General features: G+C 41.1%; 1 protein-coding gene across 22 annotated transcripts in view; it reads left to right on the top strand.

Annotated features, from left to right (window-relative positions):
* LOC126645767 (poly(rC)-binding protein 3-like) overlaps positions 1–26,138 on the top strand; it is a 504,091-nt gene that overhangs the window by 449,080 nt on the left and 28,873 nt on the right. For 16 of the 22 annotated variants that reach the window (XM_050326668.1, XM_050326649.1, XM_050326655.1 and 13 more), the window contains 9 exons: positions 4,694–4,717; positions 4,813–4,845; positions 7,519–7,635; positions 12,975–13,106; positions 15,878–16,006; positions 18,120–18,263; positions 22,961–23,017; positions 23,505–23,580; positions 25,392–25,444. In XM_050326668.1, the coding sequence (XP_050182625.1) occupies positions 4,694–4,717; positions 4,813–4,845; positions 7,519–7,635; positions 12,975–13,106; positions 15,878–16,006; positions 18,120–18,263; positions 22,961–23,017; positions 23,505–23,580; positions 25,392–25,444 (765 nt within the window). The remainder of the gene's footprint in view (positions 1–4,693; positions 4,718–4,812; positions 4,846–7,518; positions 7,636–12,974; positions 13,107–15,877; positions 16,007–18,119; positions 18,264–22,960; positions 23,018–23,504; positions 23,581–25,391; positions 25,445–26,138) is intronic. The other 6 variants (XM_050326683.1, XM_050326660.1, XM_050326632.1 and 3 more) reach the window with 3 other exon arrangements.

Genomic DNA, 26,138 nt, shown 5'->3' with positions numbered 1-26,138 from the left:
CAGCTTTTTTGTAGTCGTCCCGTGCATCACCACAGCGTGGTTGCTGTGGTGCATCTGCTTCTGAAGGGTGGGTGTTTATATGCTGAGGCCAAGGAGCCTGGGTAATACTTTTAGCTCTGACATGAGTCTGCCGGGCTGGCTTGGACCTGTCTTTCTCCCAGATGAGTTTTAGTTCCCCCCCTTTATAACTTCTTTTTGTGAACTACTTTTTGATCTGCTGTTGAAATGTGATTATATGAATCTCAGCGATTGTTGTCATATAACTTATTTTTCTACTATACTTACATGTAGATGGTTAGTCAATAAATAAATCTGAAATTGATCATAAATACTTACCATTAGCTTATATTCCTGAGCATTGGAGAGCAGCAAATAGTTTGGGAGTTATTAGTATATTCTAATAGGCAATTATTTGCTAGTGCAGCTAAATCAAACTCCTGTCTGACCTGCACTGACACTGAATTTGACATCAGCTGTAGGATTGCGCTCACCAAACTTTGCATACGTTAGTGTCAGTTGAGGCTGCTTCTGCTGCAGGTGAAGAAAGCCAAAACCTTTGGGAGTACGCTTCTCCCTTCATTCTTTAGGAACAAAATGTCCTCCATTCTCTCTCTCCCTGAACTTCAGAAAAGGATGATTGCCTGGTGTACTTGTAATGAACTAGAGTAGGTGACATACATCTTACGCAGTTAACTACAGCACATTGGTGCCTGGCAGATTTAGAAACATTTTCTAAAGAAGATAAAACCATCAAAATAACCTTGGCTAGAAATATTGATAAAACTTGAGTGTCGTAAAAATGGTATCTCATTTAGCAGTAAACTTATTTCAAGGTGATATAAGAAGTTGTATGAAACAAATATTGGACTATATAAAGAAACATTAAAGGTTTGATGAAGTAGCTTTGGTAGTTTGAAGAGTGAGGTATAAAGAGTCTTTTGATTCAATCTGTGGCTGAAATGGGTTTCCTGTCATAATTGAAGACATGAACTACTATCACCAGTAGTTGTCACCACTACTTTCTAGGAGCTTTCCTAGAAACAGCTAAGGCCCCAGAAGATTCTGAAGCGACCCATTTCAAACCATTCTGCATTTTTATTTGTATGGATCAAAATTCTGAAAAAAATCAGAAATGTCCATGTAACGTTAGTGCTTCTCTGTGCCCCTGTGACCTTACCCCACGTTGCCAAGCAGAATCCCAGTTTCCAGTGTAGAGGGAGAGGTGGCTGTTGCTTGGAAGTTTTGAAATTGCCTGCTTATAGAATAAACTCTGAAGTCGCCCTTTGAGGAGAGGAAGGTTTGAAGTACTCCCTAGGATTGTAGTGACATTTGTTAGCATGTTCCAAGGAACTGGTCACCAGTCTTATGGAAATATTTTTTCTCAGTGGGGTTCACACTGTTCATTCACTCAGTCCTTCAGTAGCTTGTACTCACTAATAAATACCGAGGTGATAATCAGTCAGGTAGAATTCCTGTCCCCATTGAAATCCATAGCAAAACTCCCACAGAATTCAGTGGAACAAGCAGCTTGAAAATCCTAATATTTTGTGCTCTACTTTTCATGTTTTAATACTCCTAATTTCCATGTTGGAAATGGACCGTCTTTTTTTACCAGTGCTACAAACAGTTTATTGCTTTTCTGTTTCTAAGGCAAAGTATTTTTTCCTATTTCCAAGGAAGATATCTTTGTATTTATTAGCCATGACCCATCCATACATTTCTGAAAGAACAGCATCTCTCATTAAGACCCAAGATGATCAAATGGATTAGGACAGATTTATACTGACAGAAACTTGCAGCTTCGAGACCAGGCCTAAAGATTCTAATGAAACTTTGGGTATACAAAACCTGAAGTTATACCATGGACTGAAATACAGTTGCTTGCCCATAGCAACTGAAACCCAATATGCTCACCCCTAGCAAAAGGTCCTTCTACCTCCTAAGAATCTGTTTTATGAAAGTAATTATTTCTGAAAGCTGGGACTGAGAGAATGGAAAAAGTTTTCAAGGTAAAACTGATGAATATGCTAAGTGGGCAGATAGGAACTGCCACACATGGGGAGTTCCCAGGCCTCACTCCCTGTATTGTTTAAGCCCAATCAACAATTATAGGCAGATTGGCAGAGTTACAGTGATAATGTAAAAAAATGGTAAGATCTTAAAAATTTGGGGGAATGGGTGTCACAGATTTGTGTCACTGCTAACAAAAAAAGCTACATCTCATTTTAGAGCCTACACATTATGCTGGTACGGCTGTCTCAGCCATGTAATATAAACCCATATGTTAAGATAAAATATTAAGATAATTTGATAACAAGACCGCAGTGAGTCTGCCTCATTCATTCCCATTTTCACAGAGCTTCTGCTTTGCATTGTGTGTGCAGATGTACAGATGTCTCACAGTGTCGGATGGAAACAGGAAACTTTAGCAAGAACACACACACAGCTGTGTGATGTGTAAAGGTCTACTGTACATCAGCCTGCAGAACTACAGGCAAACCAGATACCTCTGGAAGATTTGCAGTGCCTGTCTGGACAATATCTGTTCTCTGATCAGTATGTACAAGAGAGCAGAATGCCATTCTGGAAGAGCAGTTGGAAGGGAAATAAAAAAGGGAAATGGGAAACAGTAAAGTTTGAAAATAAACGTGAAAAGCGGCCTCACTGGATTAAGCCATTTTTTGGCAAATAAGGCACTGACTTCAATGGGTATAAGGCTGTGATTGAAGAGCCGTGAAGGTTGGAAGGGACCCCAGAGGTCTCCAGTTTGACAACCTGAATCAAGCAGATTCCATTGGAGCAGATTACTCAAGGTCTTGCCCAAGCTGGGTTCAGACACCTTCAAGGATGAGGATTCCACAGCTTCTTTGGGTACCTGTTTCGATGTCCAGCCATTCCCATGGTAAAAAATATTTTCCTCATATTGAGTAGGAATTTGATGTAGTGTGCTTTCCTTCTTGCACATTGCAATGAGACTCTCCCCTCAAGTCTTCTCTTCTTAAGAACAAATGCAGTTCTCTTAGCCTCTCCTCGTGTGTCCTGGGCTCCAGTCCTCTGACCAGCTTGGTGGCCCTGCATTGGATTTATCTCTGTGTGTCCTTGTCTGTCTTATATTAGGAGCCCAAAACAGGACACAATCCTCTAGGCATGGTCTCACAGAAACAAGAAGACAAGAATCATTTGCCTCAGCCTGCTGGATACATTCCTGCTAATACAGCCCAGTCTTTGGTAGATCAGGGCAGCGCTGCTGATGCAGTCATGCACTCAGGTTGGAGTTGTGCACTGGGACTCTCAGGACTTCTTGTGCAAAGCCAGTTTTAAGGCAGCAAGTTTTTGTCCTGCACGGGCTTTTTCCATCCCAGACACGGGACTTTTCATTTGACTTTTTTCCATTCCCTGAGGATTCTTTTAGCCCATTTGTCCAGTCTGTCTAGGTGACTCCAGATAGCAGCCTTGTCCAGCAATGTGTTGACTGTTCCCCAAGTCTGGTGTTATGTGCAGATTTGCAGATCGTGCAAAGAAACCATATGCCAAGGTTCTTCACTGGGATAGGTAACTTCTTCTCAGTGAAGTGTTTACATCTTGTGAGCAGGATGTGAGGAGTTGCAAGCACAAACAGCTTCATGGCATGAGCTTACAAGCAACTGGTGAAAAATAAGTATTAACATCACCGCAGGTAGTTCTCTACTGCAGAGTGGAGTTAGTACCACTTTATCGCTAGTCCATCGTTGGATAGAGCAATGGAGGACAGTTTCTAAACTCTTACACTTTGGACTGTGTTTTAGGATGAACCACACTTAAGGATATAGACTGAGCAGGGGGAAATGGTGCATCAGCTCAGCCATCTGAGACAGTCTTTAACGGTTGAAGTAGATTTCACAGTCTGTGTATGGGAGAGGAGTTTATTTTCCTTTAGCTGGTCTCTCCATCAGATGATTTCCGGTCTGGTGTCACGGCTGCGTGATTTGTGTAACATGTCTAGCCTACTCCTGTTAGAATTAATAGTTTCATTTTTGCTACCTGTTGGTTTTATTCCCCAAGCTTTTAACCCTTGGGATGTTGCCAGAACTGCCACATTGTTCCCCTGTTGTATGTTCACAGCCACGTTTCTCAGTATTTTCTTTCCCTTCGGGGAAAATCGTAGAAGCCTAGCAGCAATTCCCAAATCCCTAAAAAGTGATTAGCAGTTATTGTTCCGTAAGTGCCTAATAGGGAGATTAAGACAGGCCACCAGGTGTTTACACAATAACACTTGGTAGCGTGGAAATTCAGCTCTAGCTATTACATGGTGTAAAGGGGGTAAATGCCTGCCCTTGGAGAAACCACCAATTATTTTGATGCTTGTATTACACCTCATTTTCTCTAGTAGATTGTGCGGTTCGGTTATTTCTTAACTTTTCATTACCTGATAGGGATTTGTCTGTGTTTCATTGTAGCAGGATTGATCTGTAACCACAAGATCAGTTTCTGTTAAAGGTGTTTTTCTTGCACAATCAGTTGACTGCAAAGCTGCATTTTTAGTCCACCCCTTTGTATCTAACATGGCATATTTGTACACGGGAACAATGGAAGGGGGCTATGCTTCACACTGAAGGTTTGAAATAAGTGATGGCAAAATATCTTAGAAACTAGAGCTTGCTGCTCTTCTGCAGCAAATTGTATCATTCACAGTGTCTTTTTTTTTCCGTTTCAGGAGGTTGGAAGCATTATCGGAAAGGTCAGAAAATTACTTTATTTATATTCATGTCAAAATATTGCATATCAGTTCTCTTTTTTAGCCTAGGCTAACATTTTTTTCTGTTTCTTTAACAGAAAGGTGAGACAGTGAAGAAGATGAGAGAGGAGGTAAGACAAGCCTTGATGTCTTCACTTGCCTTTCTTTCCGGCTCAGAGAAAAGGGAAGTCAGCATGTGCAGACTGATGCTGCCATCAAGTGGGCAGTTAATTTAACATCACCGTTCTTTGCAAGCCGTGGTGTATAAATATGCTGGCCTAAATTAAACATTGTTGTTGATGTAACCTCCTTATCGCGGCAGCAGTCTGGAGTCTTTCAGTCCCACAGCGATATGCCTGCTGCTGCCTTATCTCAGGAGCAGCTTACCAGCATGATTCTGTGCATCAAACCCACTGTATCTTTCATTAACATACCAGCATCGGTCCTGCACGTGTCTTGGCCTCCTCTTAGACAGTTTCCAAAAATCTGAAACCAAGCATTAAACTGATACACGTCGATTCTGAGGGTAGACACAAGCTTAGCAGAGCTGGAGACAGATTTGTGTAAGCCAGAGCATCCCTCTGCCGTGTCTTGGCAAAGCCTTAACTCTTCCTCGGTTTGTATCTCTGAGTAGGATGTGGTCAGGGTAGACCTGCACACCTGCCATTCACATCCTCTGAAAAGGTTGCAGACACAAAAAGATTAATTAAAACAGGGCACTGCATAAGCCTCAGTCTCCCCAGTGTCCACAGGCTTCTTTCCCTGCCACAGAGCAACCTGTGCTGTCTTCAGAGGGGTATGCTCAGGTGGAGGTTACAGACCCACACTGGTCTGCAAGGCATCGCATCTTACCTGGAGATCTGTGTCATTTTTCTTCTTTGAAGCTACTGTTAAAAGTATAAGTCAAAAGACTAAATTCTACTGCTTAAAACTTTAGGAGTACAGTGTATAGAGGATGCCTCAAGAAAAGTCAGTTTGGTTCTGGTAAAGCTGCAGTACATTACTGTGTCAGCTGCTTTTTTGTTTTATCCACTGATAGAAGGTCTGTGGCAGGAAAATGTCAGAGTATTTTAGTAAAGGAAATTGCGGACATCCATCTTAAATATACACAATAGGGATTTCACTGTCAGGCTGACTGAGTTCAGAGCTCCTTTTTTGACAATAAGAGCTTTCACCCATGTTTTCACACATAAGTACATTTGCTAAGACTTAAAAAAAAAAAAAAAAGTAAGAAAAAATGTTTCCAGTATACTAAGTAATCCTGCCAGTTGATAAAACACATTTTCGTTTAATTATTAATTATGATCATGAGCAGATATCTGTGGATATAAATTGCATGCACAGAAGGGAAACCATAATTGGAGAGTGTTCCTGGCTTCTGAGTTAAACATCTTAGAGAAGAGTTATGAACCTTGGTTTGTCTTTCAAGATAAATATGAAATGTTCTTTTTCCACTTCTGGAAACCTACTGGCATGTACCTGTGGTCAAAAGATGCTGTATTTTTTTGGTTTTTTTTTAAATAAAGGAATTATAAGCATCTTTATATCAGCACAGGACTAAGAGGCTATGCCTCCACATCATAACTTGGTTCCCTTTTAAATGACTACTTTCTTCAATACTTCTTTAAGAGAAAGAAGGCAACATTTCTTTTGGCTTTCCTGACAGATGTGGCATATTGCATGCCATCTTTATGGTATGAAATGTAACTCTGTCTTTGCTCTGTCACTGGGGAAATGTCAGAGACAACTTTAGGCCTACGGAAAAGTACAAAAACCTCAGTTCTGTGCCCAGGTCTGTGACAGCAAGATTTTTCTATCAGTAGTGTTGGGCTTTGTTTTTTCTTGTTGTGTGTGGGTGCTGTCATATGGGGAAACATGTTCTTTTGCTGTAGAGAAGCAGCGAGGGTGGGAACAATGTCTGGAACACACAGCACATCAGGTGCTGCATGGTGGCCCTGAAGGCAAAGGGCCATATTAACCTAGGTTGTCTCACATTTGCTTCAGGCCCTTATCCCCAGGGTCAGTGCCTGTGGATGAGTTGAGGCTCCAGAGACTTGTTAGGCTGCATTAACACATTTCCATGCCTGAAACCTCAGGGTTTAGAGTGGGTCTTACCTGAACTGCATTTGATCATTATCTGCACCAAGATCCTCTAAAATAAATAAAAATCAAAATACAAATACATACCCTCCCCTGATTTAGGGGTTTTCTCTGTGCTACCACAGTAGCATAAAGAGGACTGAGTATACCTGAGAGCCATAGTGGCTTGTCTCCAAGGCTTATCAGTGCGTATTGATTGATTGCCTTCACATGAGACACATCCCTCTATAATTATGGAGCCTTCTCCATAGTGTGAAGTAATGCCCCAGCTGGAGAGGTCAAGCCCTGCCTCTGAGACTTGAAACCAGAGAGGTGCATCATTCCTGGGAGATACTGATGCCCCCTGGAGATAACCACCTTGTCTTAAATTCTGCAGCTGCAGTCCTGCTTAAGGTTAATCCTGCAAGAGGGAAGGAAGAGACTTGATTATGCAATTATTTGCAGCTTCTGAGTTACAGAGGTGCGATTTGCATATTGCAAAGAAGGCTGTGTAAGTATTTACTCTGACAGGATCCTGCTTCCCGCAGTTAGATGAATTTTTGAAATGGGATCAGTTTATGCTGAAATTATATGATGTTGGGGCTGCAGTTGTAGGGGAGGGAATTAGATGCCTCAAGATATTCCTTCCCAAACTATATCTCTAATCCTGCTTAGTTTGCTCCCTGGGAAGTATAACTTTGAAAAATATTTGTTCCTTTTGACAGAGTGGTGCTCGAATCAATATTTCAGAAGGCACTTGTCCAGAGAGAATTGTGACAATAACAGGCCCAACAGATGCAATTTTTAAAGCTTTTTCTATGATTGCACTAAAATTTGAAGAGGTAAGCAAATAAAATATGGGGGGGGGAGGGGTATCTCTCTTCAAGTTGAAATACAAACACTGTTTGAATTTTCTCATGTTTGTTTTAATGTTAAATAGGATTTGTTTATTGTTCTATTTAATAGCAATGGAAGTGGTTGTATTTTTATAAATGCTTTTAGCATCAATGCTGAAGAAAAATAATGGGTCAATTTACAAGCTGTTTGATCATTTCTTTTGCTTTTTGGAGGCTTCAGGGAACAGCAATTGCTTTTAGTAATGTGCACTAATGGTAGGAAAAATGTCTTGTAAAAATTTTAGTCCCATTGTGGGTTTGATTTGAAAAGAATAATTGCCTAATTTTTAACTCTGTTTTTATGTAAACCCACTTGGTATTGATGTAAATTTTAGATAGGTCAAAATGAATATATAACTCATTTAACAAAAAAATTTTTTACTTTAAAAACAAACTATATGATAACCAATTACCGTATTTAAAGCTTGGCCTTTAAAATCAATTAAAATAAAGGCAATAAGAGAAAGTAAGGCAAGAGCTCAGTTCACTGTAGAATAATTGTTCTGTGTAGATACATACCTAAAGTGCTGAGATCTTTAATCAGGAACCTAACAGAAAAGACGGTAGCGTACCAGAACATGAACCCTGGTCACTCTGGAGAGGATTTAATTCCCTCTACTTTTGAAAATCATATGTCTAGTCCAGGCATCTCTCCTGTCATTTCTGGAGAGACAGATGCTCTTGCAGAAAGCAGTTCACCTTTTCCTGAAGGACAAGCCTGCAGACAGGTGGACTGAATCACCTACAGCAGAAGAAGGGGGCTGTGTCTCTCCAGAAAGGTTTAAACTAAAGGGATGTTAATCCCTTTCTTGAGAGTATTTATTTGTCCAAATCAGTGAGGCTAGTCTCCACATCTCCCCACAGCACTGGAAGATGCTGACATTGATGAGAAATGTCAACATGTACCTTTATTTACCCATGGTGATTGCTCATGTTTAGAGCAACGGAGGAGAGTTTATAGGTCACCAGATGCAGTTGTTGTCTAGCGTAAGCCATATGTCTTGCAACTTGCAGCTTCACAACATGATGGAAAACTAGTTGGAATTTTTACTACCTCCTGATCCTAGGTCCACGACTTCAGGTCTTTCATAATCTGACACCTTCTTTTCACTCCTCACCTGAATTTTTTCATGAACAGCTTATGCAGCTTTGTTTCTGTGCCAGCATTGGCCACTGGTATAAATAATTCTTGCTTTTCCATCCCTGAGGATTCCCCTCTTGGAAGTGTTTTTAGAAACTGATTTTATCCCCTCACATTCCCCACGCCTCCCGTGACTGTACTAGTCCCTCTCTACCTATTTCGAGGTACAGTTTGTGTTAAATATGTGCATTAATTGTGGACAGGTTGCAAATCAAGTTCCGCAAAGGCTTATTTGATTGGACTAACAGTGCCCCATCCTAGTTATCGTGATAACACATCCATACCACTGCTGGAAATGCCTCGCCTCTTACTAGTGTAATGCCTTGCACACAGCCATGTGCCTAGTGGGTATCCCCAGCTCCTGCTTGGGTGTTTTCACCTCTTCAGTCTTGGCAAATGCTCCTGTCAGTCCCCAGACAAAGGACCTTTTTTTTTTTAATACTACAAATGTTAATCCTATTTATATTTCTTCAATCCTTCGTGGTTTTTCAGATCTTCCTGTGTGATATCCCAATCTTTCAACATGTTGATAAAATATCTTGGTTTTGTGACATGGCACATTTTACAAGAACGCTAATTTGTTTTTCTTGCCTGTTATTAATGAAATAATAATGATTTTGAGGTTGAATCCTGCAGAACCACACAAGTAATTCTGTCTAACCCAGTTTTGATACCACCTGTTGTCATCTCTTTCTCATCTCTTACCCATCTTGAACCAATCCCTGTTTCTTCTAGCTAAAGAGGTAGCTCTGTGTACCATACCCTCCAGTCCACAGAGTCCTGGAGAGAGCCATCTCTCTGCTCTCTACACAAAAAATGTGTTCTGCATACGGCCTCATCCTGAAAGGTGCTGAGGGAATCATTAACACTGATAATCCTCGCCAGTTCCCATCAAAATGAGTACCCAGTGGAAATAATGCTGCATTTTTTATAAAAACATCAAACACTGCACAGCATAAGATCCCCAGCCTACCACCCGACGCGATGTAGTCTTTGAAAGTGCTGTAGCTAACAGTAGGAGAAGAAATCTGAAATTCAGGCATCTGGATGAATTTTATGCATATTTGCACTAGCAGATTTTAGAGGGTAGTCTGGACTCTTCATATGAGCAAAGAAATATTGGCACTCCTTGCAAATCAAGTACTGCCATTATAGGTTTTGAAATATCTGTATTTAGTTTTAACATAATTGGTTTGTGGTACATTTAAAAGAACAGCAATAAAGAAATATGCCTCATATAATCAGTTAGGTTTCCTGTAAATCTTCCTGTCAATAAAATGAGATAACTGTAACACTCTGGAGGCAAAACAAAGTAGTTTCAGAAATTACAAATAAGCTAGCTACTAAATGCTATTTTTCATGCATCTCTTTTTGTTGGAGATTTCTTCAACCATTTAAAAAATTCAGTCCAGTTTGGGCTGTTGCATCTACATTCAAACAGAAAATAAAAGGTGCATGTGTGAGACTGCTGCTTTGAGGAATTTTTTTTTTGTATTTGTTGTGTATGCCCCGTGACGCATTTTGACATGAAGCCCTTGGACCCTTAATTTCAACCCCTACAGCTGTATACCTGGGGATAAGGAAAGGTCTAGGACGACATGGAAGCCTTGGAATGCCTTTCTACTGTTAGTAAAAATCTCAAAATGTGTCAGATAGATAGAAAAAAAAGAAAGGTTGTGTCCTCGTTGAGGTTGCTCTGCAGCCTTATATCACTCTGCTTTGACAACCTTCCTAATAAAAGGTGATTTTCTAGCAGTCTTAGATGAATTTACTAGTAGGTAATTACTCAGCAGGTAATTACATAACTAACTTAAGTATCCACTGCAAAGGAAAAAGTTGTTAAAAAATGACACTAGCCGAGGCAGACCACTGGAATTGCAAGAGAGGACATTTTAGAACAGTCATTTCTGAACTGGAGGCTGAGACCCAAAAATGCAGCTGGAACTTCACTGGTGAGTGGGGCAGCTCTGACTTTGCTTTTAAGTGTATAATCCACTGGAAGCACATGGTACTTACGCACTGGAATGACCAGCAGGTACAGCTCTGCTGGCACTCCCAGCACTTCCAGGCTCCCAGTTAGCCTGTCCAGGCTGAGGAGCAGCCCAACAAGCAGGCAGAAAGCCATGCAAGTTCCAGCTCTAGTGTCTGACAGAGCCCTGAGGAAATGGATGCGGTGCCACAGAGCCCTATTTGCGAGCCTTCGGTTCTGAAGGAGATTTTTTTCTGCTCATTTCTCTTTTGTCATGTTTTTAGGCTGGAATAACTCCTTTATGTGTTCCACACTGCTGAGCCTGCGTGTTTAGATTTTGCTCTTTTTAAATGATGAGGAGAAAATAAAGAGAACACTGGCTTTCAGTTTTTACAAAGTGCTTTTGTAAGCAACAAGTGCAGCAAAAGCTTTGAGGCCAGGTCACAGATGATATGGAAGTAGGAGACATTATCAGGGTTATGTGACTGTGTGGCTGAAGAGGACTATTTACTTACATCTGGATGATCATGTGCCTGCACCTGCCACAAACACGATATAGTGAGATGGCATCTTCCAGCTGAAAAATCGGCATGACTTGGCCTTTATTTCAGATACATGGGTGCTGCAAAATTCTGTTATCCCTCTCACTTTATTTTGGAATGCAATCTCTCACTGACACAGGCACTAAACAAAATGTGAGTTACTGCTGGCTGGCAGAGGAATGATTTGATACCTGTCTTGTCAGATGCAGCAGTGCTTCACTCCATGCAAGATTTTTTTTCTTCTCTTTAAAGCTAAGCAAGGTCATCCCAAGCCATTTCTTGGACAGAAGAATGCTGCCATCAGAGTTAGGGAGGTACTGTAGGGATCAGTGCTGGTGTTACTGGGCTCCCATACCGGTTCAGTGAGACGTGCAGAGTTGCTTGAAGTACTAAGTAGTTTGTTGGATTTTTTTTTTAATTTGGCATCCTAATTGCACAGTACAGGCACTTTTTTTTTTGTTTTTCTAACAAGTGATAAGTGAGAATGTAGGGAATCATATCAGTTCTGTCTGCTGGAACTCTTGTTGGATCACAGATGAATTAAATTAGTACAAAATGCATGTTTTCTCATTCCTGTCCAAATCTTTTGGGTAGCATTTCTGTGAAGGGTATAATAGCTGTGCCATGCCACCTCACAGATGGATAAGACAGTCTTTCCAGTTCATAGCTACTGTTACCAAAACACTTTGACATTCTTAGGAGTTGTTGGACAGGTGCCATGCAGCTTGTGGCTTTTTATTTCTGTGAACCTAAGTTCCCTTAACAGCATCCCATTGATCAGTGGGAAGATAAGCTTTATCTTTTCCTCTGTGATGAAGCCTTTAGAGGCATTGTTTTGTATTGCCTAGAAGGTTTTCAGGAAACAAAATATATTTAAAACACTTTAAACCTTGCAACAAGTGGTATATTGAGATGCTCATGAGAACGTATAGTGTAGTCTCACTGGATAATGAAATACATGGATGTATGTTAGATTACCTGGATACAGGCAATTGCTGTTCTGCTGAGCATTTTGTACTCTGGTTACATAGCCATGATGGAAAAGATTTTGAAACTGGGTAGCACTACAAATGCTTACAGATCTGCTACAAATTAGAAATTATATCTAGGGGGCAGCAAAATATTTATCAAACTAACCTGATTTTCTCCACTTCACATTGTTCACAGGTTCATTGTCATTCCCTTTTTTAATCTGTTTCTTTTGTATCAAATCTGTGAAGAAACTCTGTGAAATATAAAGGCATACGATACAGTATAAACATTCTAAATGAGGTGTTGAAAAAGAAACCAAAACAGGACTTGGAAGCCTGTGAACACAAAAGCCTCTTTGCCTTTTTTTTGATGGTTTTGGCTGGTCTAATGACAGACACCACCTCCTCCTTGTAGTCCTGCCCTCTGATCCCACAGCATGGACCTGCAATGCCAAACAGCCGAAGGGTTCCTCTGGCACAAGCCACTTGTGTGGTTCGTGCTTACGGTGTATCACCGGCAGAGCCAGTGGTTTTACCCAACACAAAACAAACTAGGACTGGTTGCACGCTCCCCAGGTCTCTGTGGGCATTTTCTCTGAGCCCTTCAGTGCTTACCAGAGTGACAAATCCCCTGCTAATGCTCACCGACATTGTGATTACAGGACATAAACGCTTCAATGACGAACAGCACGGTGACAAGCAAACCGCCCGTAACACTGCGGCTCGTCGTCCCGGCAAGTCAGTGTGGATCCCTTATAGGAAAAGGAGGTTCCAAAATCAAAGAAATCAGGGAGGTAAGTAGGTCTTGGGATGTCTGCTGGGGACACTGGCTAGCTCATCATCCTACTGCAGTGTGCCCTGCCAGCATCACCCACTGCGCTTTGCTCATCACACCAGCATGAACATGTGCTGAGTGAAAAACCTCTAAAAACCTTGCTGTGGGAGAAGCAGCGGGTCCAGCAGCTGGACCCTTGTAAACTTTCCTTGACACTAAAGACCATGTGCGAAATACAAAAACAGCTTTACAATATGTAAAGTCCTTGATGCACAGTTAAGCAGAGCAACAGTGACAGAAATGGATCTTCAAGTTTCTCTTCAGGCACAGGTCCTTCCCCAGCAATACTCAGGTTATCCAGGTCAGAGAGTTGCAACCATTTCCAAATTAGTTACCACAATTGCAGACAGAGAAAGGCCCAGGTAGCACTGGGAAATCCACGTTAGTAGACCTACTTTTTAGAAAAATAGGATTTTCATGCTCCTGTTCTGTTTTTGCCTCATGTTAGTGTGCCACAGGTAAACTAGTTTCATGTATTCCAAACATATACTGGGTGTTTTTTTTAATCCAAACTTCAGCTAAGGTATTCACTTAATGTGCTAACAACCAATTTTTCCTCTAATCAAAAAATGCAAAAAGTATCACGCTATGCCAGTTTTAATTCTTCCATGCATGACTGTAACAATATGGTACATGCCAAACCAAGGATTTGGTGTTTGTAATCAGATGTACAAGAAAATTAGGAACATGCTTAGTTATAGAGAGAAAATCTGACTAGGGAATTTTAGAAAAGTGGATTATTATTCTGAAGAAAGTGACAGTATTCCATCTAAGTTTGTATTCATTCCAACAAGGGATGGTGCTGAATATTAAGGTAACATGTTGATCCATTTTTTTTATTTGCCTGTGTCAAAAAAAAAAAAAACTTTTGACAGGCTTTACCAAGATGAAACTTCCTTTTTTATCTAAAATGTAGATTCAAGACAGTAGGTTTTATGGAGCTTTAAGTTGTATTAAAATATGGAGCTTTTTTAGTTGTATTAAAATTGGAGCAGGCGTGAGTGTGAACTATGTGCTAGTGAATACTTAGCTCTAGGTTTTGCAACTTGGATTTTATTTTAAGTATGGGTAACTCCATTGAGAGTACTGAAAGAATGCATTCAGAACACAGGATTTTAAAGGTAAGATTGATCTGTTGTAAATTAAATGACTGAAGTGCTTATCCTGGTGAGCATAGTGTCATAAGCAATTACCTTTAGTCTAGTACAAGGAAGTAAAAGGATAGTGTTTGGCCACACAGGTGTTTTGATAAAGCTAATGTAGCAAGAAGTCGCACTGCACATTTTCTGAAGCATAATGGACAAAATATTACTCATTTTTTTCGTTACTCACTTATGACCAAAGTCATAGAATTAACGAGACTGGCACTGGAAGCAAATGCATAAATATCTCTGGTATTTGACAGTCTTTTGTGCTAGATGTACAGATACCCAGAAATGTCTCTTGAAATGCAAATACAATCAAACAATGAAAAAAAGGAGCTTCCAGCCCAAGATGTGGTCTAATTTCATCATCACACAGCACACAGAATGGCAGTTCCACGAGGGATGGTCTTTTGTGTTCAGTCGTGCATCCAGAAACAACATGTAGGGTTGCAGTACTATTTTCAAGATAAGATTACAAAAAGAAAAAGAAAAGAAAAGAAAGGCATGAAGATTGATCAAATTATGGCAAAATTCCAAAGCCTATTACAGAGCAAGGAATTGATATTTTGGCCTTTAAAAGCAGTAGTGAACAGAAGATGCAATCAGTAATTTAATCCAGTCTTTGGAAAGAAGAATAACATGTGTTGTGTGTAACCAGCAGGAAAACAAATTAACTCCTTACTGACTGACATGAAGTCAGTGGTTACGGAAAATACTTTTTTTTAAAAGCCCCAGATACTGCATTAGAGTGACAGTCAGGAATAGACCTTTTTTTTGAATATGTGAAAGACCTAACTCAGTATCAAATGCCTGGGTTTTTCTGTATGAGTTGAAAAGGTCTTCCATGTTTGTGAAATAATGTCAGGGTTTGTTTTGACCTCCAGTATTCTTTTCTTTCTCTGGGTTTGGTTTTTGTTGTTTTTGTTTTTGGTTTTGGTTTTTTTTTTTTTGGTTAACTAACACACATTAGTGCCAAGATAAAATTTAAAAAAAAAAAAAAAAAAACCAAAAGTGGCTCATTACCTCCTTGGGTTCATTAATGAGCTAAAAGTTGATGATATGCATATATTTAATCAACACTAATTATAATTTAGAAGTGGTTCTGTACCATCCTGAAACACAGCATAAGGCAGCCTCAGATTTCAACTAGAGACACAAGTCAGCCATCAATAGATTGAAGAGCCATTTATCTGGGACTCATTTCATTACCCAACCTCCTTCAGTTATTGGTATTTTTATATTATTGAAAAGTACTTCATTTCACCTTTTTCATTTTTTAGTCAGCATTACAACTGTCTGTCTTCAAAAGGGTTAAAAGACTTGTCCTGAAATTCAGGTCACAGTTGGATTCATTAGCAGCTGCTGAGGACTAATCCTCCTAGGATGGGAGTGCTGGCAAATTGGCTTGAACAGGCAAATCCATGTCCTGCCAGACCCCAGCTGCCCCGTGTGGGGATGAGTTTACATACACGCTCTAACCACGTGTCTGGCAAAGAAAAGACAAAAAGTTTAGAGGTGAATGACTGGGTTTGTAGAGGTGCCGTTTCCTTGTGGTGACACTGCCTTTGCTCTGTCTCTGCTCAAGTCCACAGGAGCCCAGGTGCAGGTGGCAGGGGACATGCTACCGAACTCGACGGAGCGCGCCGTGACTATCTCGGGCACCCCGGATGCCATCATCCAGTGTGTGAAGCAGATATGCGTGGTGATGCTGGAGGTGAGCGAGCGCTTGCCGTCTCACCTCTCGCTCAGGAGGTGCTCAAAAACAGTGTTCATAACAATTTTCAGTTGCCATGGGCTCCCCTGGGGTGCTGCCTGCCCTTCCTGTGCTGGGAATTTCCAGAGGGCTCTGTTAGACTTGTGCCCTTCCCGGTGTTTGAGATCCTCTCGCAGTGGGGATTAGCAATCAAAGATCGAGGCTGCCATGTCATTGTCAGACAACAACCAGGTCCAGCACGGAGCTGCAAATTTCTGAGGGAAATGCATTTTATTCTGATGCAGAATAGGGAAGAAAAAACCTAGGTCTTGTTTTAAATAGAAATAATTCCAGCTAGTCGGGACTTTCCTTAGCATCTCGTCATTGCATAAGGCCAGAATGTTTCATTTTGGTGGCAGTTTTTTTAGCTCTTAGATTAAATGGTACAAAATTTAATTTATGTAAAAATCCTCTTGCTGAAAGTGCCCATAATTTCATGCAAGTACATTTCTCAACCAAATGGAAACTTGTAAAAAAAAAAAAATTACCAAATCAAAATTAAGTATTTTGACCTAGTAATTTTTGACAAGGGACATGAAACATCTCTGCTTTTTGTCACATTTTCCACTGGATAATTTTGTGTGTTTTTTAGGTTTGGTTTGCTTTTTACATAAGTCTAGTCAAGGGCTGCCTCATGGTGACCTCTGACACCCTACTGGTTTATTGTTCCTTAAAGAAAGGAGAAACAGTGGAGTGTCTGAGACAGCACTACAGATACTGCCTGTTCAGAAGTATGCAGTGCATCAAAATGACATAGAGCCTTTGCATCAAAATGTCATATAGCCTAAATGCAAATAAAAGCATAAAACCTAATAAATCCACAGTTTTTTCCTGGGGAAAACTGACTCTTCTTTCAGTTTTTGCTGGATTACTGTGAGGAAGGGATTTCTGTATAAAAATGCAAGAGAATAGAAACTAATATTAAGAAATAATTTTAGTTTCTTAGAAATCTTTTTACATGAAGGTAACAGTTATCAGCTTTGTAAGTGCTGAGTGTAGTCTTTTGTCTAAGTGACATTGGTGGAATAAAGAGTTATTTAGTAAAGAAGAGAAAAGCCACTTCTCAAAATCAGAGAGACACAATCCTATTTACCCACAGGTACAGCCACTTTTTAAATAGCCAGTTTTCACTGAAGAGTGCTTAATTTTAGGGTTAGGCGAATAGCAAGCAGCACAAAGAGGACACTGGCTTAACTTGCTTCAAACATTTAAGAACACCTATGTGCTCTAATTTGCAGCATAAATTTAATTTGGCAACAAGCTCTTTCATTTGACATGCAGTAGCTAATTATATGATACCAGTTAATGGACTCACAAATTGTTGTAACCTTCTGTAGTTGTAGTCAGCACACTGAAATCAGGATACCATTCTGCTAGGTGTTCCACAGACAGCCTGAAGCCTTTTTTACAGACACATGCTCCTGCTTTTCTTACAAGGAGAAAGTTAGCCTCAGCCAGGGTTTTCCCTTTGGGTTCTTGCCTAAAAGGGAACAAGTCCCCTTTTGATGCATTACAAAGGCCGTGGTTATACTCCTGCTGAAGGTGAGAGGATTTTCTCCAGCCTTCCAGCTCGATCAGACAAAAGGCAGGATCAGGCTGGTCATTTGGAATGTAATAGCTGACTTAATTGAGTTGGTAAAACAAGAAACCTTGATGTGTAAGCAGTGTGGGAAAGACTGATAAGCAGGAGATGGGCTCTGTGTTAGCAAAGCAAGAGACCAGGCTGGACTCTTCCAAAACACTGACAAATTTCAAAATTGTGCCTATGTTTCCTGAAATGCCTTGACATACTTAATTAAGCTTCATGGCTTCATCTGACAGTGGCAGTAATGAAACACAAGTGTCAGGCACTGCCTGTTCTGGCTGTGCAGTCGGTTCTCGACTCTCCCCCTCGAAGCCCAGACAGGAAGCCTCTGGCATTCTTTTGTTCTGATGGGGTGGAGGGCAGGGTGGGCTGGGGTGGGCTTGATTAGCTGCATGCCTTGTTGTCTGAGGTGACCAAGATAAAGAGAGATTTTATTAATACAAATCTGCTTCATTCTACATTTTGATTGCTTTGTGTTTTTGTCTACAGTCCCCACCCAAAGGTGCCACCATCCCCTACCGTCCCAAACCTGCCTCTGCACCTATCATTTTTGCAGGTGGCCAGGTAAGAGCAGACACCATTTTGGCTTCAGCTGGAAACCACACCGTCTTGGCCCAACCTCAGCCAGCGCCTGTTAGTTTTCAACTTTTACTCTCTCTTGCCTGGTATAGTATTGATGTGCTTTGTCTACTCTGTGTGCTTAGAGTTTGCAGGACAGGAGAACACTGCATTGCAAACTTGGTGCAAAATGCGATGACTGTTGTTTACCAAGATCTAAAATTGAATTCCATAATTAGGAAAAAGTTTACCCTTCTCTGAACTGAGAGGTGTCCAAATCAGATGCTCGTTGAGTGAGACAAATCTCCTTCTTGTAGAGATCAGGGTTTTGACTCTTAATTTGTAGCTCCACTAGCAGTATAAGTAGTTTTGTCAGTTTTCAGAGATAATCAAACAGCAGGACAACTCTGCTCATGAAAGGCGTAATTTTTGTCTCATAGTTTTCATACTTTTTGGGACCAAATAGTGCGTTTCGCAGTAAAAAGATACACATGTAGTTTCTGCAGTTTGTAGTCGCTTGGGACCAAGTAGAAATGGAGTTCTGAGGTTGCAGGAACTACCTACATGCAAGTGTAGACCTTACCAACCACGGCATGCAACAGCCTGATTGATAACATAAGAACAGTGTTCTTGTTTCTTTTTTTACACAAGGAAGTTTTGATGATTCCCCCTTCATGTTAAGCTATATCAGTCAGGGTTCTCATCTGCCTTTAGAAAGCCATGTGCAATGTGATTCTTCTGTCTTTTGATAATGCTCTGAAACAGGTCTTCAACATGTGGCTGAGACGTAGGAGAAATTTCTGTGCCATCATCCATTGCAGGGGGAATGTAGCAGTAGTCACTGATAAGCCAGTGATGAGCACAGTTGATAAGTACTCTGAGAACAGCATGGGAGGCTCACAAGGGGACCTGTACAGCCACCAGGCTATGAGCAATGGTGGAGCAGTGAAATGCTGCAAGCCTTGTCCAGCTCAAGGGGAAATTGCTCCCCTAAACCCAGCCTAAAGGAAGACCTGCATATCTCTACACAGAATTCACATATGTAAAGCCTCTCTGGCAGTAAGGCACCCCCACCCAGCCAAATCTTTTCCCCATGGTGACGTCAAGGCCTCTTTTTAAGCAGTTACCCCGTTACTCACCTACATGGTGGAACATCTGCAAGCAGGTTCCACCTCCCATCCCATCAGGCCATCTCAGGTCATCGTCCTCTTGTAGGGTTGTGAGCTGCTGGGACAGCAGCCCTAGAGACCATGTCCCACCCCAGGCAATTTGGAAGTCATATGAGAAGCTGGACACTGGGTTCCTGGTGGGGCTGGCGGCACAAGGTGCTGCTGGTCTTGTTGATATGATGACTCGTGCCACCACAGTCTGCTTGTATAAGGAAGCTCCTGCACCTCTCAAGCAAACTCCAAAATGCCATTACTTCTGACAAGCCTTTATTATGAGCTTTCTCTGAATTTTTTTATATCAGAGTTTTACTTTCTAGTCTGTAAGGGTACGTTGTGATGTATATGCAGATTTTGTAACCTGGATGTAGTATCTTTCCTTGTGTTCAAACCTGCCACTCCTAGTTGTCTTCAAAATAAGAAACCTGCTTCCTTAGTGATCAAAGTTGACGTTTAAAATAACTTGCTAGAAATTGGTCTATGACTGAAAGTTCAGAATAATTTACATCATATATATGTTTACACTGCAGTGCTTTCCTTTAAAAATATGTGTATATGTATGCAGCAGCCCATTGTACCAGTATTGTAATTGCCACTGCCATCAAAGACTGTCTGTGTATATGACTACTCAGAAGTATTGAAACTGTTTGCTAGAGTGCTCCAAGCAGTTTGTATAAATAATTGAAAGTGTCCTATTTTCCATTCTTAATAGCTCTTGTCATCTTCAGTTTTATCAGTTAAAAGAGTGTTCTCACTTTTCGAATGCAGCCTTGTCGATGTGAGAAAGAGTGTTAAGAGACACTTTCTGTGTGCTTTGAATTTCTGTGTGCTCTGGCTAAGGAGACTTTTTAAGAAAATGCTTAAGGTGTGTTTGGACATCAGTATGGAAAGACATTTTAACCATGTTTCATAAGTGGAAATGAACACTGAAAATAAAATTTTATCAGCACTGCTAATTACATTCAGCCTTTCAACTACATTACCGGAAGTTATTTTTCTGTTCTAAATTACATCATGGCTATCTCAAAAGGTTTTGGTTTCTTTAATACTTGTATATCAAGCAACATTAGCAAAATAAAACATTTTGTTTTCTTTAACAAATTGGGGTTCTTCCACTTTAAGCATTGTTTTTAATTCTCTTGTGCTTCTTTGATACTGTATTGCATAAAAAAAAATTAAAAGGAAACTGAGCACTGCCCTGCTCTGCCCCTTTACCAATACTTAACATATGCAGTGGTTAAACTGGAAATTTCTACCCTTTATGCTACATTGGTGTTCAGATGGGTACTCGCAGGGTGCAGCTTTGCTTTATGTCCCATAGCAGTTTTATGGTTTAAATTGAGGAAGATTTGAAGACCAGGTCATCCCTGCTGTTACTTACATCAGTAGGAAAGTTGCCCTTGACTTTGATGGAAGCAGATCCATAGCTCGTGTCTCAGTGAATTGTTAAAGGACAGATGTCTCAGCAGCCTCTCCTAGGCTTGTGCTCAGTTTGCCTCAGCCCCAGAAACATGTGGTTCCCCTGCCAAGGGGTAAAGCTCTCCAAGACTTTTTTCTCAACCTAAATCAATCAAATGACCTTTTGGGAGCCTAAGAAATTAAGAACTTTCTTTTTTTTCCCTTTTTTTTTTTTTTTTTACTGGGAAAGAAAATTCAAGACCCATCTTGTCCATGCTGCTGTGATGCTTTTCTTTTAGAACCAAAGCAACCAAGTAAACCTAGTCCAAGCACTGAATGTTTTTGTTATTTCTCCAGTCTGTTTGCTTTCTTGTATGTGTGCATGGAAGTATGAGGGAGCAGAATGATGAGATCAGGGATGACTTTCAGTAGGTTCACTGGTGATTTCTTTGTGAGGGATTCTTGCTGGTTTGCGGACCACTGCTTGGGAAACAGCCATGTGAAAGATGTTCTCTCAGCTGGGTTAGAAGTAAAGCTGAGACCAGAAAGGACACTTGTGATCTAGCACAGAGGGTCAGACACCAAAGCAGCGTTTCCAAGCACACTGCTGCTCATGGACCCAGTGCCATTTCCAGCTGTAACGTCCCTGAGGCTGCTCCTGTGCTTGGCTAAGCACAGAGCCCCCTCTCAGGTTGTCCTCATTTGGTAAAACAGTTAAACACGTTTTGTTTGCTTGAACACGTGCTTCCTTTAGACCCACTGATGGCAGTGATCACCTGTTTTGGTGGACTGGAAGCCTTGTCTTTTGATACATAAACCCTCACTGATGGCCATCCCCCATAGATGCATGTGAATATGTTTGCCCATGAACACCCCACTGAGGCCCACACTTCTGCCTGAAAACTGCTCATGTGCATACTATTTGCCAGATTACAGCCTGGCTTTATAACTAATTTAAAAACAAAATGAAATGTTTCTTCTCCAGAAGGGAAATTCTGCAGCAGAAATGTGCATCATGCGGTTGAGACATAAAAAGGTTTTAATATCCGAACTCCATTAAATGAATTGTTTGATCATTTGCAGAGGATTCATTACTTTCTAAGAGGCCTTTTGTCAAATAAGCGTTTTGCAAACTAAGCTAATCAGCTCTGTTCCTGTTTATAATTCTCCCACTACAAATATTTATGTTATAATTTGTCCTTTTGCTTTCCTGCCTGTCTAAGCACAAGCACATTAAAATTTTTCTGGCACGCCATACCTTTCAGATACAATAGAAAATCATAAACTCTCCGTACTTTGTAGGCAACTACAGAGAGCTGAACAGAACCAGTAGAAGAGACAAAGGACTGTGTTAACTGGTGGCAGGCATGCCGTCATATCCCTCCTCTCTCATGTGCTTTTTTTGCCTCCCCCACCTCACCCCAGTGCTGCCAGAACTGATTCCAGAAACTATGTCCTGTGCACTGTTCTTGTGGGGCAGAGTGGCTGGATTTGGAGGGAGGATATTTGGCTTTTTGTGGAAGATAAGACCACCATGCTGAGGGTCTCCATCATGCTCCTATCTCCAAACTGGCCCTGTGCCCAGGCAGTGCAGGACAGTGCTGCCATCCAGCATATGAACTTTCATACCCCCTGACGTGGCAGCCTGGGGTTCAAGCCCCATGAGGTGCCCCAGGGCACGTGTTTGCAGGCATCTGTGGCTGCAGTAGCCAGAGGAGGTGGCTCAGAGCTGGCTGGCATGTGTCCCTGCTCACACATGGCAGTCAGGAGCTGCAGGGCAGGGCAGGGCATCCCCTGGGCATGTCTGCCCCCTCTTTGCTGTGCCCCTTGCTGCTTCAGCATCAGCATCTCCCTGAATGCACTGGTGTCACAGGGCAGATGGAGTAGCAGGGAGGTGAAGTGGCCACCCTGTGCTCCTTGACCCTGTGAGTGTCCTCAGCATTGAGGTCCTGAGGGTCAAGGTGATCAGAGCTCAGGCAGTGGCACTAGGCATCCTCTGCTGGGAAGGGGTACACGGGCAGCCTGACAGAGACCTTTCTGTTCTGTGCCAAGAGTTATCAGGCAGCACAAGACAATTAAACTTCACTCAGTGTTGAAAGCGATGCAGGTGGCATTTACCTAAGGGGCCAGGAGAAGCTTTTCTGATGAGAACAGGAGCGCTGCTTGTCCCACCTGACTAACCTGTGTCTTAACTGTGCTTGTTTTCAGGCATTCACGATTCAGGGGCAGTATGCCATCCCTCATCCAGACGTGAGTCCAGCACATGTAAATTACTCCCTTTTTGTTCCTCTCTCTCTTATTTGTTCTGGGCAGCATTTGCTTTCTACAGTTAGCAATAAAGACACGGCCTAAGGACACCTTTCCTGAACAACACACTGTATAGCCAAGTGTTAGCTCAGCTGCATCTCTTACCTTGTGTAATAATTGCTAGAAAGTACAATGGCCCAGGAACAAATGACAGTTATCTTGGTCTTTTTTTGCATGTGATATATTTGAGTTCTTTTAATATGTAATTCTACAGTAATTAGTTAATATTAACAATAGCCATTACATGTAATAACAGTAGAGATGTCATTTATAACCAGTTTGGTTTTTTTTTTTTTTCTCTACGGTAGACTAGAATGAATTATTAAACCTTTTTTTTTTCAATATAATTTTAATTAATCCAGTTTTAGAACACGTAAGATGGTTTCTCTGCTCTGAAATAATTCCATTTGATTGGTTAGTTCTAATTTCCCATCCTGCCCTGCAGTTGACCAAGCTTCACCAGTTGGCTATGCAGCATCCCCCCTTTACTCCCCTTGGGCAGACCACCCCTGGTTTCCCTGGTACGTACCCATGACCCCCTGGGGATGTCCTTCTTCTTAACAGCTTTGTTTCCCGTGGTCATTACATCATTTTAATAATAAATGTGGTCAATGACCAGCAATCCTTCTGTTTTTATACATTAACCTCTCTTCTTCCCCCCCCATACCTCTGTTACAGTTCCTGTCATCACTACTAAAACATGCTTTGTTTGTTACTTTTATTAATCACCACTGCTTCATTTGTGCCATTGGCTAAAAGCCCTGAGTTTCTTTTGTTCAGTCCTCATAAAGTTATTATGGACCATACAGTATGTACCAGTTGCTTACAGGAGAAGTCCTTGGGCATGCTCCTTGTCCAGTTTAGTAACATGGCTCAGAAAGAAATGAACATGGGAAAGCAGTACGTATTCATGGTACAGAAATACCAGTTAAAGAAATTATGGCATGCTGAAACTTGAACTCCTGTAGAGCCAAATGTCTTGAGAGCATCTGTAATCATCACTGCTGGGACAAGTGCCCCACTTCCTACTAGATACCACAGATAGAGCTACAAAGTGCAGTGGCAGTTTAGCTAAGGACTACAAGTTTGTTCTATGCTTAATAAAGCTGAGGCTGAATTCTTGATTCAAGAGTGAGAAGTCACTTAACCCTGCAAATAAACGTTTTTACTGTGCTTCACAACATACATGCTTGGTACCTAAAAACCTTAGAGAACAGAAGTGCACATGTACTGGTACATGCTTTGTATGGCAAATAACATTTTATCACATACATCAAATTCTGTGAGCAACTTGTCTGATATTTTTGTAAAATGTGACATAAGCATATGCAACTCATGTAATTGAATGTAAACATCAGTAAAATGTAGGCAAGTCACTTTTCTGTAGAGTATTTCTTTTCCATCTTTTCTAGTTGGAAATGAGTAGTTTTGGCATGTCTTTACAGATAATACAATAAACACAAAAAAAGAGAAAATAAGAGAAAGATACATGACATCCAAAATATACTTTTGTTTCTTTATGATGTATCTGATAAAATACCTACAAATAATACTAAATTGCCTTTCCTAGCTTTGTATTTTCCTTATTCTTGTCATTAACATGCTGCTCCCCAATCTTTTCCTGGTTATATTTGTGAGATGTATGTTTCTGTAATGTTACTGTGTGTTAGAGCAGTAATTCCATTTTTCCTGAGCACTTTCCCTTTGTCCACCCAATTTACAAACAAATGTATGCAGCTTAGAGTATTTTGTCCATTTCCCTTCCAAAATTACCCTTCCCAACATTTCTTCAGCAACTAATCCCACATATATAATTTCCAAATTCTCCTAGGTTAATTTCCTTGTCCTTACTTTAATTTGTTATTTTTTTATTTTTCATATCTATGTATTTTGTTCTGCTAATTGTTCATTTGACATCCACTTTAATTTTCCATATTCTAGAACTCCTGGTAGACAGGTCAAATTTCAGCCATCCATTAATTTCTCAATTGATGTGTTTAGAACAAAATCTGGAGACTATTTTTAGGGGAAACCCTTCATTTCCTAGAAGCTTTTTATGACCCTGTGGAATCTCATGTGACATTTGTTGCTTTGGTGGGTTAAAGGTTAATTAAAATAAGACTCATTTAAAATTAGTCCAGCCCTCAGAGTTTTGCATCCTTTGCTTTCTTTTCTGTTTCACTTGCAGTTCTCTTTTTCTTTGCTCCTCTCTTCTCTCTTTTTTTTTTCCTCTCCTTCCTTCTGTATGTTTTCTTCTTTAAGATTTCATTTGTTGTGACTTGCCCTTCTTGCAAACAGCTGGCGTAACATTTTCCCTCTGTCCCCTGAATAGGACTGGATGCCACTACTCCAACCAGTTCCCATGAACTTACTATTCCCAATGATGTAAGTGGACCAATAGTCCGTATCTCTTTCTCTTCTCTCGCTCCTCTGCCACCAGAGGGGAAACCTCTCATCTTTGGCTGATCTGTAAACAGTAGCCCCCAGAGTAAACTGTACAGCATTTAGTCGGCTGGGGAGGGGGTGCTCAGGGGTTCATGAAGTGCGGGATGGAAGCAGCAGAAGTGACTGTCCCCTCTCGTGTCAGGTCTCCAGCAATGCTGGGTTGGTTGCCTGATGGTGCTGGTGCCGGGGTGCTTCACCAGCTTCATTAAAGCCTGGGTGCCTGGTGCTTTCCTAGATGAGTTCCCAAAACTTATCTCTGGGGTGGCAGCGGCACGGGTGGTCTCAGCAGAAGGGCTAAAGTGGGTGGAAGAACTTGCAGAACATGGAAGAACCATATGCTGTGTGTTGGGCTGGAGTCCTCTGTGCCAGGGGGTGGAGAGCTTGCACCGCAATGGCTTCTTCTGTACCAGTCACCACTGCACCTGCACTTATCCAAGGCAGCATTTTCACTCTGTAAAAAAGCTAATTCCGTTGTGTGAAGGTCCAATATAGAGGGTTATTTGAAAAAAACAAGGGTTAGAAACACTCCTGCTTCAGCTACTGGGCTGTCTGTGATCAGCAGGCCCAGTGTCCATGAGCAGCATGGTGCTGAATCTTAAAACAGCTACTCAGAATGCCCAGCTGATACACTGCG

This window comes from Myiozetetes cayanensis, unplaced genomic scaffold, assembly GCF_022539395.1.
Source record: "Myiozetetes cayanensis isolate MyiCay16 unplaced genomic scaffold, myiCay2020 scf1, whole genome shotgun sequence".
NCBI lineage: Eukaryota > Metazoa > Chordata > Aves > Passeriformes > Tyrannidae > Myiozetetes > Myiozetetes cayanensis.
Note: the sequence above shows the minus strand (reverse complement) of the source record. Positions and strands in the feature narration are given on the sequence as shown.